The sequence below is a fragment of the Macaca thibetana genome, chromosome 12 (assembly GCF_024542745.1).
Source record: "Macaca thibetana thibetana isolate TM-01 chromosome 12, ASM2454274v1, whole genome shotgun sequence".
Lineage (NCBI taxonomy): Eukaryota > Metazoa > Chordata > Mammalia > Primates > Cercopithecidae > Macaca > Macaca thibetana.
The window spans coordinates 9,050,547-9,065,309 of NC_065589.1; the positions used below are offsets into that span (position 1 = coordinate 9,050,547).

At 36.2% G+C, this 14,763-nt stretch overlaps 1 protein-coding gene across 4 annotated transcripts in view; it reads left to right on the top strand.

Annotated features, from left to right (window-relative positions):
* The window catches only part of USP40 (ubiquitin specific peptidase 40), a 93,682-nt gene that overhangs the window by 15,154 nt on the left and 63,765 nt on the right, over positions 1–14,763 (top strand). For all 4 annotated transcript variants that reach the window (XM_050752796.1, XM_050752799.1, XM_050752800.1 and 1 more), the window contains 3 exons: positions 842–970; positions 7,597–7,692; positions 9,184–9,291. In XM_050752796.1, coding sequence (XP_050608753.1) covers positions 842–970; positions 7,597–7,692; positions 9,184–9,291 — 333 coding nt within the window. The remainder of the gene's footprint in view (positions 1–841; positions 971–7,596; positions 7,693–9,183; positions 9,292–14,763) is intronic.

A 14,763-nucleotide genomic window follows, 5' to 3' on the forward strand; every position in this document is an offset into this window, starting at 1 on the left:
AGCCAGAAGAGAGCTTATATCATGTAGTTTTAGATCCCTCAGATGTAAAAAAGGCTTCTTTTTTCTTCTGCATCAGAAATTTAAACAAACATCTTTAAAGTACCTCTTAATCTAGAGTAGCTTTTTGTTTTATTTTGTTTTTAATTGCTAGTGTAGGAGTACATCTGTTAGATCACTCATGATTATGGAGCATATTGATTGTAGAAAATGTTGATCATAGAATTAATAAAACAAGAAAGAACCTCTTCCACTAAACTGCCTCTAAACAAAACCAAATGATAGTCATAATTACTAAGTTCTTATTCTATACAGAGGACTCTAGTGTCAGGAGGGGTGATAGTTGATCTGGCTTTGACTTTGAGGCACATGACAACCTAGTTGAAATAGAGGACAATTTAAACTAGATATGTATCAATTTAAAAAAAGGTGATGCATTTTAAAAGAAGAGTGCATCTATAAAATAGCATAAACAGGTATTGTACGAAGATGGGTTTCTCTTGCTAAAAATTTCTGCAACAGAATCACTGATAGGGTAACATGTTTCATTGTTTTATTGGCTTACATGGTCTTAGCCAAAGTACATAAAAGTAACGTATTTTTCAGGTACATGTGTTCATGGTCGGCTAAGAGGCAGAATTTGATTGGTGTAGTGTGACTGGCCATTAGATCAATTTAAAATTAATTAATTTTAAATTTAAAGCCAATTACTTGAATTCATCTTTACTCTTAACAACAGTGAAGTTTCTTATTAGTTTCAGTAGTTGAAATTATTTTTTCTTTTGATTATTATCTTAGCATTTTATGAAAACTGTATCAACATTTATGTTCTTTTTTCTTTTAGAATGAATTGGATGACTTAGAATATATGTATGACCTCTTCTCAGTTATTATACACAAAGGTGGCTGCTACGGAGGCCATTACCATGTATATATTAAAGATGTTGATCATTTGGGAAACTGGCAATTTCAAGTACGTATAGAAATTTATTTAGAAATATCTTTGCAATTTCTTTTCTATTCCTATTATTTTGTTGAGGATATTTTGTTTACCATTTATTTTATATCCACTCTGTAGAAAACTTTGATAGGCACTGAAAGTTAATACAGATACAAGTTTTAAATTTTTATTTCTAAATAATTTCACACATACAGAAAAATTACCAGAATAGTAAAAACACCTCCTGTATACCCTTTACCTAGATTAGATTCTCTGATGAACATTTTGCCACATTTGTGCATGTGTATACACAGACACACATTATTAACATTATCATTATTAGTGTGAACCGTTTGAAATTAAGTTGAAGACACCAGGTCCCTTTACTACTAAATACTTCAGTGTTTATCTTCTAATACCAAGGATATTATCTTACATGAACATTGATTAAAATCAGGATCTTCTAACATAGATATAATACTGTTGTCTAATACTTAGTTATGTTCAGATTCCATCAGTTTCCAGTTCACATCCTTCATGGCAATTTTTCCCCCACTCTAGTGTCAAATCCAGTGTCAAGCATGGTATTTAGTTATCTCTGATATCTCCTCTAATCTGGAACCATTCCTTACCTATACAGTTATTCCATTATCATAAAGAGATAGCACAATTCCTATAGCTGACCATTATTGAATTTTTTCTGAAAAATAAAATGAGCATTGATTTAGATAACACACAATATTAATTTTGTATCCTGCAGATGGTAGGTGAACATGTGATGAAAACAATAAATCCCATGTCTATAGCTTGCACAATAGGATTTAAGACCAGGGCGAATTTTGTCCTGTTTATTATAATATGACTGCGTAGTCATGTCTTTCATGGTTGCTCTTTGAAACAGTGCTCAATAACCACTGATTGAATGACATTTAAAACTTTGATCTTCCTAGAATGGTTTCCTGTGAGAGGTATAAGAAGGATTTTTTTCCACTTGAAAAAATTACCCATTTCTATTTATTGAGTAATCAGTTTTTCTCTACCAATCTACTATGCCAGTTCTATTATGTCTACTGTTCATTTTTGTGTGAGTCTGTTTTTCAGCTCTCTATTCTATTCCATTGTTCATTTTTTTTGTATTCCTGGACAAATACATTGTCAATTTCCATAGCTTTATAATAATCTTGATCTCTGGTAGGACAAGTCTCCCTACATGCTGTTATTTTTCGGGAGTGTGGGACCTGTCTTCATTTTTTATGCTTCTGTGTACATTTCTAGAATCACCTTGTCAGTAGTCTCACAGATGCACATGTGTGTGCACATACACATATACACACACATACTCAATGGGATTTCCAGTCTTCATATGTGCACAAGATATACCTTTTCATTTTCTCAAGTCCCTTTAATGTCTTACTAAAATGTTTTATAATATTTCTCAAAAAAAAAAATTTACAGATGTTCTGAGGGAAAGTGCTAACTGGTGTCTAGTTCCTAGGAAATTATAATCTATTACACATCAACCCCAAACACAGTAAAACGTCTATAGGTAAGTCACAAACCATCATGTTAGGATGTAAAATGCTTGAAGCGTAGCTTCCTATTATCAGAAAGTGAATGCTGTTGTTGACAAATACTTGCTCCACATTTAGTTGTAATATGGCATATCATGGTGCCAGCAGTATCCAAGATGCACAGTCCCTTTGACGACACTCAGCCAGCTTTTCAAAACGTTCATCTGTATTTCTGACGTTCTATCAGTTGTATTTGGAACATATTGAGAGATATATGTTCTGTAAAGTTTGGATATGAAAAAAGTCAAACTGTGTTCTACCAGGAACATGTTTACCAGGGAGATGGTCTATGCCTAAATTTTGTGTTTTCTGGAGTGTTTGTGGCTGGTGTATTGAAATGCAGCTTTCTTTAGTATGTTGATTTTATATACTAAAATATATAAAATATTAAACAGTGTATATACCAACAACCAATAATATTGCTAAATACTCTTATGTTGAAATTATCTATGGAAAAAGATGGTTTTGTTTTACCTGTCGAAATCCTTTGCCTTCATTTCTTTTACTTACTGCAGTGAATGGAACTCCCCTTCTGGCTTGGGAAAGCTATACAAGCATTGCTCTCAAGTGCTTGTGCCACATTTGCCAAGACACCATCTTGTCGGGCACCTTCCCAATTAGATGAAGTGAGACACTTGTTATCCTCATCAACTGTTTCAGCCCTCAACGTTACCATGTTTAATTTAAGCTGATCCGTATTGTGTTACTATACTTTCCCTTGTACTACCTTCTTGTATTTTTAGTTTACCATAGTACAGAATCCTTAAGAAAGTGGCCTTCTCACTCTGCCTTAAACTCCCCTTAATTATCAGATAGGCTTTATTTTGCTCTCTAAGATGAAGCCTTTCATTAGATTCTGATCGAAGCTTGTCACCAGGTCTGGTAAATGTTTATTATGGTGTCCATTTTTTTTGCCTTGCCCATTCCCATTGCAGTTCGTGGCTCTTCCGGTTGTGCCTCCAACTGTTGTGACTTTTTTCAATATTGCTGTGTCTCTCTTCAGTCTTAGGAAGTGCTCCCAGCCTCTCTGTCAGCCCAGCCACCTCAATGGCTGCTACAGTTTTTGCTCAGCCAGTTTGAAGATTTGAAGTATTTTTCTAGCTGGCAATATTTATCCTCAGTTTTTTGATGCATAAAATATCTGTTTGCAATTTCATCTTCACGTTTATCTTTGAGGTCATGCACAAAGGCAGCTTCACACTCTGGTAAGACAGCATGTTTTCAGAGTAGTGATTCTCTCTTCCTTGACTTTCTTTTGGGTTGTGGTTTCCTGGACATCTCTTATGCAGTTTTGTGCTCATTTCTTCAGAATTGATCAGCTTCTTTCTAGCAGCATCAGGATCTCTTCGCAGTTCTGTGACATGACTCGAAGGGCAAGCAGGCATTCCTTCATTTGGCTTCAATCTCTGCACTGCCTGTCCATTTTTTGAAGCTCTAACACCTTAGCAAGGTCTTCCTTGGGGCTTAGAGAACAATAGAATATTGTGCTTGGTACGTTTTCTTGTTAATGGCTGTCAAGCATCCCATGTAATTTTTTTTCTTATTGTTCTGTTCTTTAAGAATCACTAGCTTTTCATCCAGAGCTTCATGCTGTTCAGATAATGATTTTGTGTTTTAAGAATTTCACCTGCAGTAGATATATCTGGTGGACACTGTGTTTGTCTCTTTTACTACCATTATTCTGACAGATCCCCTGTGCCCACGAAGGGTCCCAAATATTCTAATTGTAGCCAGGTAGTGTTCTTTATACTTACAGTTCAGCAATTACTTCTTCCCTTTCAAGGAACTGTGCTCTGCATACATGGATTTCTTTTAGTAGGTACTGCCTGTAAGGAGTAGTTTTCAGGACCAACCTCATGTAATTTTCCCTGGGTTAAAGCCAACATTTTAGTCTCTCTTAGTGTGCCTAGAAGATGATCCCTTTCTTCTAGCATGGAGGCCACTAACTGCAAAACATAAATGTAGATGTGGCTATAAAGAGGAGCCTGATCCATGCCTCCAACTTCCTGGGGGGACTTCGGCTTCACAGATGGTTGGCATCATTTGGAACATCATCTTGCACATTTGAGGAAGTGGGGCAAAGAAGGCTCCATGACAGCACCCAGTTGGCAGCTCTATGACTGGACCAATCAGTCCCAACATGGCCAGCGTCAGACACTGGCAGAGTGGAGGAGGACTGGGCCCAGCCTATATGTCACCTGGATCAACTTGTCATATGTTGGGCTCATAGGCTCAAGCGTCATCCCTACAATGCCGATTTGCCTCTTCTCTCCTGTCATTTTTAAATATCTTATTCCATTGTCATAAATTTCTTCAAGCACGTTAAACATACTTATTTTCTTATTTTCTCTCTGATAATTACAGCATCTGAAGACTTTGTAGGTCTGACTTGGTTATCTTCTGATGTTGCTGATTCTATTTCCTTGTGATTTTGGTATGGTGGACTGTAGGCTTCTTGCTTTGTTTGTTTGTTTGCTTTTTAAGAACTTGATTGATGGGAGTAATTTGAGGACTGAGTTAAAAGTGCCTTCTTCCAAGAAAGATTTGTGTTTGTCTCTAACACAAGCCTGGGATCACTACCAGCCCTTAACAACATTAAAATCAACTTGATGGTTTTAGAGCAAAACAACCAGTAGGAATTTGGGACACAAACCCACATGAGGACCTACTTGTGATTTAAGGACATTTCTCCCCCTTCATCCAGTATCAAGGTCAAGGCAAGCCAGTTCCTCATTGTCCTTTATTGTAAGGTGGATTTTTCTCTAGGTTGTGCTTATATTGAAGGTATAGCCATTTAGGGATTCCAGCTTTTTGCTGCATTTTATCATTGTGATATATTAAAAAGTATATATTTGGTCATCCTTTCCAGTTCCTGTTCCTAGCACAGAGCTCCTTGGAATTTCCTGAGTGATTGGAGTGTCTTTTGTTATTCATAATGGGCCCTTTCCACTATATATGAGTTGATGTTAATGAAGTCACTCTTAGATGCCTCAGGATGGAGGCTGGTTGCCAGAGAAGCCAGTCCCATTATTAGAGGGTTGAAACTTACAACCCTGCTTCCCTGACCTTGGGGAGGGGAGAGAGACAGGAAATTGAGTTCAGTCACCAATGACCAGTGATTTGTTTAATCGGTCATGGCTCTGTAATGAAACTTCAGTGAAACCTCTTGAAAAATGAGGTTTGGGGCATTTCTGGGTTGGTGAACACATTTTCATGCTGGGAGGGTGGCCAGCACGACTCCACAGAAACAGAGTTTCCTGAACTCTGGGCCCTTTTGGACCTTGCTCTATGTCTGTCTCCATCTGGCTATTCATTTATATCCTTTATAATAAAGTGTAGTGTAAGTTCCTGAGTTCTTACTGTTATTCCAGAAAATTATGAACTTGAGTTGGGGTGAAGGGAACCCTAGAATTTGTGTTCGGCTAGGCAGAAATGTGAGTACCCTAGGGATCCCGTATGTGGTTTGTGTTTGAAGTAGGGGACAGTCTTATGGGACTGAGTCCTCAACTTACGGAGTCTGTGCTATCACCAGATAGTGTCAGAATTGAATACAATTGTGTGACACCTAGTTGATGTCAGAGAATTGGAGAATTGATGGTTGTTTGAAAGATGAGTCCCTCGACTCCCCCCTTTGGGTAGGCCTAGGCTTTCTTTCCCCAACTCTGTCCTGTATGGGCATCAAAATGGAAGTTCAGTGTCAGCAAGATCAGTGTCTTAGTCCATTCAGGTTCAGGCTGCTCTATCACAACACTTAGACTGGGTAATTTATAAACAACAGAAATTTATTGCTCACAGTTCCGGAGGCTGGGAAGTCAAGATTAAGGCACCAGCAGATTTTGCGTCTGTGAGGACTTGCTGTGCTTCACAGATGACACTTTCTCGCTGTGTCCTCACATGGCAGGAAGGTCAAACAACACTCCTTCAGGCCTTTTCATAAAGGCACTAATCCCGTTCACGAGGGCTCATCTTTTGTGACCTAATTATCTCCTGAAGACCCCACCTCATAATACTATTGCACTGGTGATTAGGTTTCAACGTAGGAATTTGGGGGCAACCTAACTACTCTGGCTATAGCAGTTGCAGAGCCAGAGGCCTCATCTCTGGATTTCTTCCCCATATTCCCATTTCACTTTTTGACCTCGGAAGAGTTTTCCCTGATGTTCTTGCAAGCCATAGTGTGTTTAAGATGTTTTTATTTGTTTTGGTTTTACTTTATCTACCATTTTTAGTAATTTTGTAGCAGGATGATTGTATCTGGCCTGCCATATTTTTCCATCACTTATTGATTATTTATTTTTGGCTTGCATTGTTTACGACTATCTATATTTCTGGTTTTAAGTCAATTTAAAATACTTTGGAAGATGGCATGTATGGAAAAAAAAGACAATGAAAATAACTTACCAGGGGAATTTTGACATGTTCCCCAATACCTTCATAAAATGGGGTGAAAACTTGGATGATCAGGAAATAGAAAGGAGTATTTAAGCTGAGCCTGGACTGCAAAGATGAGTAGAATTTCCTTAGGTCAGCACAAGTGAATGAGACCGTATGGGACGAAGACCAGAAAATACTTTGAACTGAATTTTAATGAAAACTCCACATATCAAATTATGTAAAATGTAGCTAAAGTAGTGCTAAGCTGGAAAATACTCAACGAGGAGCTGGAATTCAAAGCAAGGTCTGCCTGATTCCAAGCATATGCAGATTATTGTGATGTTTTTACCGCCGTTTCATCATCTTGAAACCTTTTTCTTTTTTTTTTTTTTTTTTTTTTTTGTTATCTTCTTGCTCTGTCACCCATGCTGGAGTGCAGTGATGTGATCACGGCTCACTGCAGCCTTGACCTCCTGGGCTTAAGCAATCCTCCCACCTTAACCTCCTGGCTAATTTTTTTTTTTTATTTTTTGTAGAGTGTCCTGGTCTGTGTTGCCCAGGCTGGTCTTGAACTCCTGGGCTCAAGCAGTCCCTCTGCCTCGGCCTCCCAAATTGCTGGGATTATAGGTGTGATCTACTATGCCTGGCCAACATTCCTATTTTGTTACTTTTTAAGTGGTTAGTGATAGAAACTCATGTTGTTTTCCTTCCTAGGAGGAAAAAAGTAAGCCAGATGTGAATCTGAAAGATCTCCAGAGTGAAGAAGAGATTGATCATCCACTGATGATTCTAAAAGCAATCTTATTAGAGGTAGAGTATGTGTGTGTAAGTAATTGTGTGTATGTATATATTGTGTGTATGTGTGCATGTGTGTATATATGTAAGAATATATGTGGTTTAGTTGCTAGATGTGATATTATTACCATTCATAGTCTTTTTCCTTAAGGACGTTCTCTGTGTCTGTATTTTAATGATTTTTGTGGGGATTTTCTAGTTATGAATGAAATACATATTCATGGTAGAAAATTCAAGAAAAAAAGACAGAAAATATATAAAAAAGATGAAAATATAAATAGGCCAGATACAGTTATTGTAAGCACTTTGATATATATTCTTTGCATTCTGTTTTCTTTATGTTTATTTACATATATTGGAATTGGGTTATGATTTTTTTGGCTATTATTGTCATTTTAAACCAAATTGAGCTTTACTAAATGCTGTTTGCAATTTATTACATTTCCATATTATCCTTTTAATGTCTGTGTGACCTGAAATTATGTCCCCTTTTTCATTCCTAGTAGTCACTGATAGTATCTCAAGTATATGACTTTTAAAGTTTGTTTAATATGCTGTTTTAAATATGTGAGGTCTTCTTTCATTTATTCATTCATCCTTAATAAATGATTTGCTATACTTCCTGCTAGGGACCTGGGCTGAATACTTTAATTATATTGATCTATGATGACTGTATGAATTTGCTAGGGCTGCCATGACAAAATGCCACAGACTGCATGGCTTAGCTCATAGAAATGTATCTTCTGATAGTTTTGAAGGCTGAAGTCCAAGATCAAGGTGTTGGCAGTTTAGGTGTCTTCTGAGACCTCTCTCCTTGGCTTGCAGATGGCTGTCTTCTTCCTGTGTCCTCACATGGTGTTTCTTCTGTGTGTGTGCTTCCCGGTGTTACTTTGTCCAAACTTCGTCTTCTTCTGATAATGCCAGTCAGGTTTACTTAGGACCTACTCTAAAATGGAAAACAGCCTCATTTTACCTTAATCACCTCTTTAAAGGTCTAATCTCCAAATGTAGTCACATTCTGAAATATTGTAGGTTAAAAATGCAACATATGAATTTTGGGGAGATACAGTTCAGCCTGTCACAGCTACATCTCACCCCCTTTTAGAACTTGTTTATACTTCAAAACATTTAGATAAGACATTAATCATCTTTGTTTTTGCACTTATGTATTTCTTCCAAAATTCTTGTTTAATATCAGTAATTTACATATTTAAATGAAAAATTCCTTTTTAATGTTGGGAATTTACCAAACCTTGGGCTACTTTTGATATTGCTCTTCAAATGGTTAAACTGTGGCGCACGGAAAATAGCAAAAATCCAAGTTTTCTCAACTGAGGCTTAACCAGTTTTTAAAAAGCTTTTTATAATAGCTATGATTGAATCAACTTACGTGTTTGCTGTTCTAGGCATGTTTAATTAGGCATAATCCTGTTGGTCTCTTTGAATTTGTAAGTATGCAATTATTTCTCATCAGATTTTCTTAAGTGACTGTGTTTCTTTCGTAAGGAGGAGAATAATCTAATTCCTGTTGATCAGCTGGGCCAGAAACTCTTGAAAAAGATAGGAATATCTTGGAACAAGAAGTACAGAAAACAGCATGGACCACTGCGGAAGGTAATACATGGCATCGTTTTGGGAAGTTCTAGTTCCAAGAAATTTCATTATGATCCCAACAACATGAATTCCTTGCAGAAAGATATTTAAAATAGGTGAAAATAAAGTCACCATATTTGTATAATGGCTAGAATCCAACTAAGTTACTTATTAAGTATTACTTACTGAGTTACTTACCATAGAAACAAGAAGTAAGCAAAAATAGTGAGGAGCAACTCCTAAAAAATGTCAGAGTTCATACCCTAAAGCTTATCATTTTACTTGTAGAAATGTCTTCAGGTATTCACCCAGATTTCACTTGATTTTTTTACACAAAATTCTAGTAAAGGAATTTGCCTTTTTATCTAGGGTATCAAATTTATTGGCATAAACTTGTTCAAAATATCTCATTATCCTTTTAGTGTCTGTAGAACCTGAAGCTATGTTCCATTTTTCATTTCTGATATTAATAATTTTTATTTTCTCACGTTTTTTCAACAGTCTTGCTTGGGGATTATCAAGGTTTTTTTGTTTGTTTTTTTGAGTTGAGGTATACTCTGTTGCCCAGGCTGGAGTGCAGTGGCACGATCTTAGCTCACTCCAACCTCTGCCTCTGAGGCGCCAGTGATTCTCCTGCCTCAGCCTCCTGAGTAGCTAGCTGGTACTACAGGCATGTGCCACCACACCTAGCTAATTTTTGTAGAAATGGGGTTTTGCCATGTCACCCAGGCTGGTCTCAAACTCCTGGACTCAAGTGATCCGCCTGGCCATCAAGTTAATTTTTTAAAAACCTTTTCAAGAAACCAACTTTTGCCTTAGATGTAATTTGATGTAATGCTATTGATTTTCTCTATTGCTTTTCTATGTTCTATTTCATGGATATCTGTTCTTATTTTAAAGTATTTTCTTTCTTCTACTTCTTGGGACTTAATTTGATCATCTTTTTCTAGCTGCTTGGGTTGGTAACTCAGTTTTTTTTAAACCTTCTAATACACACTTTTAAAGCTCTAAATTTTCTTCCAAGCACTAGTTATATTCAACAAGTTATATTGTTGAATATAGTTATATTGCTGAATATAGTCAGACAGTTATATTCAATAAGCTTTCATTTTCATTCAGTTTGAAATATTTTCTAATTTCTCTTATTTTTTCTTTGGCCCTTGGGTTCTTTGGAGGTGTGTTGGTTAATTTCCTAATATTTAGGGGGTTTCTAGTTATCTTTTCGTTATGTCAGTAAATTGATTTCTAATTAATGCCGTTGTACTTTGAGAACATACTCTATATGAGTTCAGTTCTTTTGAATGTATTAGGACTTGTTTTACGGTTCATAGTGTTGTCTATCCTGCTTAATGTTCTGTGTTCACTAAAGAAGTTGTTTTCTGCAGTTTTTGGAAGTAACATTTCACAAGTGACAACTAGATCAAATTGATTGTGTTCTTTGTTTCTTCTCTATTCTTATTATATATGGTTTTGCCTTTTCTATTAATTACTGAGGAATTTTAAATCTCCCAACAATAATTGTGGATTTGTCTCATTTTTTTAAAAGAAAGTTTTGACAGTTTTTGCTTCATGTATCTTCCGGAAGCTATATTATTAGGTGCATACACACTTAGTATTGTTATTGCCTCCTGATGTGAAACACTTGCCTTTTTTTTGAGACAGAGTTTTGCTCTGTCACTCAGACTGAAGTGTAGGAGCACAATCACAGCTCACTACAGTCTCGATCTCCTGGGCCCACGAGATCCTCCTAGCTCAACCTCCTGAGTAGTTGAGACTACAGGCACACCTGGCCTCACCGGGCTATGAATTCTTTTTTATATTTTTTATTTTGTAGAGATGGTGTCTCCGTATGTTGCCCAGGCTGGTCTCAAACTTCTGGGCTCAAGAGATCCTCCCACCTTGGCCTCCCAAAGTGCTGGGATTACAGGCATGAGCCACCACACCAGAAATGCTTGTCTTTATCTCTGCTAATATTCCTTGCCTTGAAATCTACCTTGTCTGGTATTAATGTAGCCATATAAGCTTTCTTATACATGTGTGTCTCAGTATGAAGTTGGTTCTTGTTTATTTTGGAAAATTACGGTTTTTAAGGAATTGGTTCATTTATCTGAGGTGTCAAATTTGTTGGCATAAAGTTGTTTAAAATATCACCATATTATTGTTTCAGTGTCTGTAGCATAGGAACTTATGTTTCCTTTTTCATTTCTGATATTGATAATTTGTCTTTTTTAGCTTTCTTTTTCATTGCTGGGGTTTATCAAGTTTATTAAACTTTTCAAGAAAACAACTTTGCCTGTGTTGATTTTCTCTGCTATTCTATTTTCTATCAGATGACAGAGAGTTTGACAATCTTTTCCTTTTTATTAGAATGTTTAGTTATTTACATTAATATAATTTGTATGGCTGGGTTTGAATCTCTCATCTTACTATTTATTTTCTATTTCTCCTCTATTCTTTGTTATTTTCTTGTTCCTTTCCTGCCTTCTTTTGGATTAATTAATAAATTTTTAGTGTCCCATTTTTATCTCTTTTGTTGGCTTTTTAATCTATGTATTTAATTTCATCTAGTGATTACACTATGTATAAATTAATATGGTAAATTACAAATTAATATTATACCACTTTATGTATACTGTAAGATGCTTACAATAGTATAATTTCATTTTCCCTTTCCCATTTTTCCTACTATTGCCTTCTTCTATTTTACTATTACATATAATGTAAATTCCACTATACTTTACTACCTCTGCTTAAACACTTTAGTGACTTTTAAATAAATTAAGGAAAGAATAGTGTTTTATATTTATCTTTTCTGGAGTTTATTGCTCATTGTTTATCCAGGTTTGCATTTAATATCATTTCCCTTCAACCTAGAGAGTTTCCTTTAGCATTTCTTGAAGTTCAGAATTGCAGGTGAAAAGTGCTTCCAGATTTTGTCTGAAAATGTTTATTTTACCTTCATTTTTTAGTGGTATTTTTGATAGATACAGAATTCTAGGTTAATCACTTTGTGTTTTTCTCAGTGTTTTAGAGAGGCCCATTGTGTTCTGGCTTCCAGTATGTTGGATGAGAAGCCAACTGTCATTTTTTATTTCATTCTCTTGAATGTAATGTTTCTTTTTCTTGGTCTGCTTTTAAGATTTTCTTTTTATCTTTGGTTTTCAGCAGTTTGACAATAATGTATTTAGGTATTGTGTTCCTTGTGTTTATTTACATTTTATTGCTAAGTATTTTTAACATCTGTGGTCCAAAGTCTTTTTTAAAATTTTGGAAAAACTTTTGGCCATTATTTCTTCAATTTCTTTTTCTGCCTCATCTCTCTTTCTTTTTCTGGGAGTCTAACTATATACAGTCATCCTTCCATATCTATGGGGAATTGGTTCTAGAACCCCCAGATGACACTAAAATCTGCAGATGCTCAAGTCTCTTTCATGAAATGGCATAGTATTTGCATATGGCCTAGTCACATCCTCCTGTATACTTTGAGCTATCACTAGATTATGTGTAATACCTAACATAGGCTGGCTTACACCTGTAATCCCAGCAAAAGGGAGGTCTAGGCAAGAGGATCGCTTGAGCCCAGGATTTTAAGACCAGTCCTGGCAACGTAGCAAGACCCCATCTGTACAAAAAATTTAAAAATTAGCTGGATGCAGTGGTACGCACATGTAGTCCCAGCTATTCGGGAAGCTAGGGTGAGGGGATTGCTTAAGCCTAAGAGTCTGAGGCTGCAGTGAGCTATGATCATGCACCGCACTGCAGACTGGGCAACAGAATGATACCCTGTCTCCAAAAGAAAAAAAAGGAAACAAACCTAATACAATATAAATGTTATGTAAATAGTTGTACTGTATTTTAAATTTTTATTATTTTTCACTATTATACTGTTATTTATTTTAATGTTTTTGATTCATGGTTGGTGGAATCTGTGGATTTGGAAACTGCAGATACTGAGGACCAACTGTATATATTTGACCATTTGATAATTCCTCTCAGGTCTTAGATGTTCTAGGGACTTTTGTTTTGTTTTGTTTGAGACAGGGTCTCAGTCTCTTGCCCAGGCTGAAGTGAAGTGGCGCAGTCTCAGCTCACTGCAACCTCTGTCTCCCAAGCTCAAGCAATCCTCCAACCTCAGCCTCCCGAGTGGCTGAGATTACTGGCATGTGTTACCATACCCAGCTAATTTTTTGTATTTTTTTGTAGAGATGAGGGTTTTGCCATGTTGGCCAGACTGGTGTTTTGTTCTTTCATTTTTTTCTTCTCCTGCTTCAATTTGGACAATTTCCATTGATCTGTCCTGTCCTCAGCTTTGCTAATTTTTTCTTCTACTGAGCCACTCTTCTGTTAGGACCACCAAATGAGCTATGCATTTCAGATATTATACTTTTTAGTTGTAGTCTTTCCACTTAGTTCTTATTTAAAGTGTACATTTCTCTGCTGAAGTTCCCCTTCTCTTTACCCATTCTATTCATCTTTTCCTTTAAATTTTTTAACATATTTATAATAGCTATTTGCTATTATAGCTAGATTAATTCTGAATTTGATTCTGTTGACTCTTTTATTCTCTTTTGAATTGACCATTCCATCTCTTGATTATGAATAACATTGTCCTGTTTCTTTGCATGTCATATAATCTTTTCAATATAAATTTTTATTTTTTAATTACAAATTGATAAATTTTAGTTGTATATATTTGTAGAGGTACAGATTGATGTTTTAATTTGCAGATACAATACAGAATAATTAAATCAAACAATGAACATATCCATCATCTCAAATATTTATTTTTTTGTGGTGAAATTTACTCTCAGCAATTTTGAAATCTACAGTATGTTATTATTTTCTGTATTTGCCACACTGTGCAATATATTTTTTAAGAAAAACAACTTATTCCTACCTTTGAATTGAGGCTTTGTATCCTTTGACCATCATCTCCCCATGTCTTGCCCTCCTGCTCCATATAATCTCATATTGTGGATGATGTGTTGTAGAGACTCTGGATTATGTTATTTTTCTCTAAAGATCTTTGCATTGCATTCTAACAAGCCCTCAAATTACCTTTGAATCTTTTAGAGTCTGTGGAAGTTAAATTTTGGGCTTTAGGGTGGGTCCGTTACAATGGCCTGTGGGCAAAATGTGGCCTGCTGCCTGTTCTTACAGTCTTGAGCTAAGAACATGCCTTACATTTTTAAATGGTTACTTTTTAAAAGGTGAGGTGAGTACTAAGTAATGTTCTCAGTTTTGCTTCTGAAATATTTACCATCTGGCTCTTTAAGAAAAAGTTTGCTATCTCTTTCTAATTTGGCAGGACTTGAACTCCTTGTTCTTTCTTCTTGGCAGCAGGCAACCCTGCTCAGCTGTCGAACCTCCTGACTGATACTCTCTGCTGGGCTCTGCGCTGTCCATTCTACCACTTAGGAGTTAGCCAAGGATTTAGGAGGATTTGATACAGAACTGGGGCTGTTTCGTGGGATCTCGCGTCTCTGCTATTCT